At 39.6% G+C, this 5377-nt stretch overlaps 1 protein-coding gene across 3 annotated transcripts in view; it reads right to left on the bottom strand.

Moving 5' to 3' along the window:
* Positions 1 to 5377, bottom strand: part of BMPR1B (bone morphogenetic protein receptor, type IB) — a 193364-nt gene that overhangs the window by 49124 nt on the left and 138863 nt on the right. For all 3 annotated transcript variants that reach the window (XM_012647175.1, XM_012647176.1, XM_012647178.1), the window contains one exon: positions 909 to 1011. In XM_012647175.1, the coding sequence (XP_012502629.1) occupies positions 909 to 1011 (103 nt within the window). The remainder of the gene's footprint in view (positions 1 to 908; positions 1012 to 5377) is intronic.

Below are 5377 nucleotides of genomic sequence, written 5' to 3'. Positions count from 1 at the left end.
GGGAGGCTGAGGCAGGAGGATCGCTTGAGCCCAGGAGTGTGAGGTTGCTGTGAGCTAGGCTGACGCCACGGCACTCTAGCCGGGGCAACACAGTGAGACTCTGTCTCAAAAAAAAAAAAAATTCTAGTAATCTTACTCAAATATCTTGAAAATGTTATTTTCTATCAGGTAACGTCTTTCAAATCACCATGCATTATCTATATTGCAATTTTTTCATTTCAATTTTTGCATTTCAAAATTACTACTGCATTTATAATAACCAACGTACACTGTGTGAACTGAGGAAGGCAGCTTGTCTTAATGCGATGAGCTAAACTGGGTTTTGAGGAAGATGATCTAATGAGACACTAAGCAAAAAGGTTAACAGCAAAAATAAAAAGAATATTTGATTTCAAAATGGAGGAATTGACCCAATGGAAATTTTCAATTATTTTCCCAATTATAGTCATGCACGCTTAAAGACGGGGAAATGTTCTGAGAAATGCATCATTGGGTGATTTCATCGTTGTGCGAACATCACTTGGTATACTAATGCAAACCTAGATGGTGTCGCCTACTACACACAATGGCCATATGGTATAGCCTGTCGCAGCGAGGCTACAAACCTGGATAGCACGTTACTGTACTAAATACTGGACGCAACCATAACCCAAAGGTAAGCACTTGTGTAGCTAAACATATCTAAACATAGAAAAGGTACAGTGAAAATATGGTGTCACAATCTTATGGGACCACCATCTGCTATCATCCTATATGTGGTCCTTCAAAAACCCAAACGTCATTGTGTTTTATATGACCGTACTAAAAACAGAATGGCCAAGAAAAACAATTGTTTTTAACTTGCTCGAAATTTGTTGGAAACCCAGCCGATGAAGGGCTACAAAGCAGAATCAAGTGACCGTCCTTACCCGGCACTGAAAATCTGAGCCTTCTAGTCCTAGGCATCCGGAAGTGACCACAGGCATCCCAGAATCGTCTTCTTCTATCATCGTGAAACAATATCCGTCAGTGCTGAAGACCAAACAGGCAAAGTGAGAGGAAGAGAATGTGTGCGCCATGCGTGCATGTGTGTGTGTGTGTGTGTGTGTGTGTGTGTGTGTGTGTGTCTGGGGAAAAGGAAATGAATGATGAGTATCATTTGTTTCATTGCAAATAAGGAGAAAGTCAACGATCATTATAGGGTACAATCTGTTAAGAGAATCTTAAAACTTCCTTTTATGAAAATGGATTTAATTATCATAAAAACATTTGGTAATATCTTTGTCCAAAAACTCATGAGAAAGGAGGATTCAAAATTCTCATATAATGTATATCATTAATCACCATTAATAACCATATATACCAATTACTGAACACTTTGGCCCTTCACAGATATTTTTCCAGAAAAATCCAGACGAACACCTCTGTGAGCAGTGTAGCACTACTCTCACCTTCCATATGAGGAAACGGAGGCTCAGAGAGCTTGAGCAACATCCCAGAAGTCACACAGTGAGTGAGAGGGGAGCAAGGCTCTGAACCCACACAGATGAATGTTTATCTTGGTTCCACTTGGTCTGAGATAGTGAAATATGCTTATTTCCTGCTAAGGCATGAAATCTAAAGACAGGCAGGAATTGGGATCAGCACAGCAGAGCTGAAGCGATAAAGATTCTGCCCTCTGGCACCTCTGCTTCTTGGCTGGTCTGTCATATGAAGAAATTAAGTTCCGTCATAAGCAGTCTAGGCTCAAGTTGGGGGGGAGGGGGATAAGGATGGACCACAGGAAAAAAGAGTTCTGTCAAGACAGTGGAAAGGAAAGAAACAAAATTTGAAACTTCTGTATGATTTTCTAGATTAAAAATAACTTTCGCTTATTCTGTGTCCTTTAATGCTCACGACAACAATGAGAAGAAAGTAATATTATTTCTACTGTACAGACAAGGACATTAAAGTTGTGAGAGTGTAATAAACTTACGTAAGGTCGAAAACCAGTTAAAGAATCAGGCCTTAAAACCAAGGGCCTCTCACTTCATTCCTACATGCTTTCTGCTATCCCCTCCTGGGACTAAAACGAAAAACAAGAACTATGATATATGTAACTATTTGTAATCAGACATTATTGTCTTCCCAAGTTTGGGTGATGAATGCCAGTAGACTCCCAATATAATTCATAAACCACCACCCACCATTGCGTGTCTTAGGAAATAAAGTACTGAACTCTACCTCCAGCCCACTCTCGTACATATACACGCCCAGGGACAGATACAACGGTGCAGCCCTAAAAGGGAATGGGAAGGAAGCTCTGAGAATGGCATTAGCCATGATTCGTGGGTTTGTCTGTTCTGCCCCAGTGGCGGCAGCATCTACCATCCACTAGCCCTTTGAGCTTCATCGACAGCTTTAGAATCATTTACTTGGTTTATAAGCTTCAAGTGATCCAAAATACCTTGGTTTATAAAGACTACACAACAGAGTTCAAATATAGTAATGACCAGCTAGGAAGGGCCAGTGATAAATCCGTGAGACCAAGGTCAAATGCATGAATATTGTCGTGGAAGAAACACTGCCTCTGAAACGTCTTTTTGTTCTTTGAATTCTTTGGGGGCTCTTTAACCAATTGACTGAAATGGTTACAAAAATGTGAAGCATGGAAACACTGAAGGAAATAAAGAAAATGGCTGTTTTTTGTTTGTGTAGAGACAGCGTCACTCTGTAGCCCGGGCTGGAGTGCGGTGGCAGGATCATAGCTCACTGTAACCTCGAACTCGTGGGCTCAAGCAAGCCCCCTGCCTCAGCCTCCCGAGTAGCTGGATCTACAGGTACATGTCACCATGCCCAGCTAATCTCTCTATTTTGTGTAGAGACAGTCTGGCCATGTTACCTAAGCTGGTCTCAAACTCCTGGCCTCAAGCCATCCTCCTGCCTTGGCCTCCCAAAGTGCTGGGATTATAGGTATGAGCATGGCACCCAGCCAAAATAGTTGTTCCTTAGAAATTTACTTTAAACAATATGATCAAATAATACTAGTGGCTTTTTTATTCTTTTCCCTCATATTTAGACGATATGCATAACTTACATTTCTCATCATAAGCAAAATTCAAGAACTACCAGAAATAAGTCATCCTAATTTTATAATATTAGGAATTCATAGTGGCTAAAGAAGTCAATACACTATATTAAATCTAAGGATTAATTTCTTCTGATCATGAGTTCCTCTTACCCAAAATATGAATATGTGGAAATGTACTTCTAGGCAACTTATAAGAATTAAATAGGGAACAGAAAAAGCAGGTAAAGCTGCTGGCAAGTGCTATAGTTTGGATGGTTTGTCCCCTCCAAATCTCTTGTTGAAATTTGATCCCCAGTGTTGGAGGAGGGGCCAAATGGGAGGTCTTTGGGTCCTGGGGTGGATCCCTCGTGATTAGATTAATGCCCTCCCTGGGTGGGAGGGGGGAGTGGTGAGTTCTCACTCTGCTGGTTCTCATGAGAGCTGGGTTGTTTAAGAGAGTCTGGCACCTCCCCCACTTCTTGCTTCCTCTCTGCACACTGGTCCCCTTCCGCCATGAGTGGAAGCAGCCCAAGGCCCTCACCAGAAGCAGATGTTGGCACCATGCTTCTCATACACCTTGCAGAACTATGAGCCAAATAAACCTCGTTTCTTTATACAATACCCAGCCTCAGGTATTCCTTTATAATAAACGCAAATGGACTTAGACAGTAAGTTACTATTACAATGTCTTAGGAAATATAAATAAACATCAGGAAGAGTAAATTCAAGCTTCGAAAATATACTCTCTTATCTGGAGAGAGGGAGGAGCCAAAAATACTGAGAGGGGCCGGGGAGGGAGAGAGACCCTGGAGAAAAGAATCAATGTCCCATAAGTCATATAATCAAAAAGGATTTGAACAATTTGTTGGAGGACAAGAAAGGAGGTGAGAAAGCATTTCTAGAGAACATTATTTGCAACAAATCTAAAGTAATTTATAAGTTTCTCATTGAAATTGCTACCTAGCAAGGAACATTAACTGGAAACCAGCAGAACAATCACAGAAGTTTAAGAATTACTTGAGAAATTTCCACTCTCAAGCAAGCACAAATGTAAACAAAGCTATGTTCCAGAGCCAAAGCTGATCAACTCTGCCCACCTAAGAGATGGCTGCTCGCTGTCACAGAGCACAATTAACTCTTACCCTTGGCTTGTCTGAACACTCTGCTGCCTGTTTGCCAAGCGCAAGCTTAGTTTTGTATATACATTATCACCCTCATTCCCGGAGTGTTGAGTGATGATAAGAAGATATGGAGAATCGTGAAGGAAATAAAGTAGAAATAGTTTTAAACAAAATTTAAAGTAGTCAGATATATACATGAATGCAGGATCAATCATTTGACTGTAGGGATGCTTGTGAATGAAAAATAAATACAATTGACATAACATTTCAAAAATGCTGCCTCTGTGTAACAGGCAAGGAAAAGTAACCACCAAAATGGAGCACCAGTTGAGTGCGTATCAAGTCATCAACACTGAATGCCTCTTGATGTAACGTTCATTCATGAAAAAGCAAAGCACCTGAGAACTTAAAGGTTGCATGAGGTAGAAGCAGTGATAATACACATTTTGTTCCAAACTTTGACTATACAGGTCCCAGGCTCCTTAAATTTGCCAAATATCCCAAAAGCAAAAACATGTCTGGAAATCGAGACATCCGCGGATTAACCACCTCAAGAGATTTTCAGTGTTCCCAAGTGAACATACACTAGCAAGAAAGGGTCTACCTGCTGTAATGCTTCAAGGGAATAAGTGATACTCTTTCTAGGTGGATATGCGTCCAGAGTCTGCAAGGTTTAACTCCTTTCATTTGTGGTCAAATCAATTTATGAATGCGACTTGTTTATTAGTTGTAGAATGGTTAGAAACCAAATTCATAATATGTGAAAAATTGTACTGACAGCATCTTTATTTAATGTGAGTATAACATTTATAAGGTTTGCCCAAACTTTGGTCCTTTTAACTCTATTCTTCCATGAAGATCTTAGATTCCTTTATTGCAAACCCCAGGGTTATTTATATATCCACCACAATTGAGAAGAGACTATTATAGGATTTTTCCTCTAACTAATTTACATCTTTACAAAGATTAGTTTAACTATAAAATAATTTTCAAAGTATTAGTTAAAGTGTTTATCTGCTCTGCTCAATCAGGTGGTAGGAAATTTAAAAGCACTGTATTTATATTTATTATAAATGAGTTATATGCTCAATTGTATCTGCCTGCAAGGATTAACAGTTTTCTTGACTGATCAATATTTATTTCAATTTTTTCCAGTATGTGAGAAACACTGAAATTCTAAACTTCTTTTAAGTTTCAGACAGAATTGATTTTAAAAGGCCGGTTAATT

This window comes from Propithecus coquereli, unplaced genomic scaffold, assembly GCF_000956105.1.
Source record: "Propithecus coquereli isolate 6110/MARCELLA unplaced genomic scaffold, Pcoq_1.0 Scaffold26, whole genome shotgun sequence".
Taxonomy (NCBI): Eukaryota; Metazoa; Chordata; class Mammalia; order Primates; family Indriidae; genus Propithecus; species Propithecus coquereli.
Note: the sequence above shows the minus strand (reverse complement) of the source record. Positions and strands in the feature narration are given on the sequence as shown.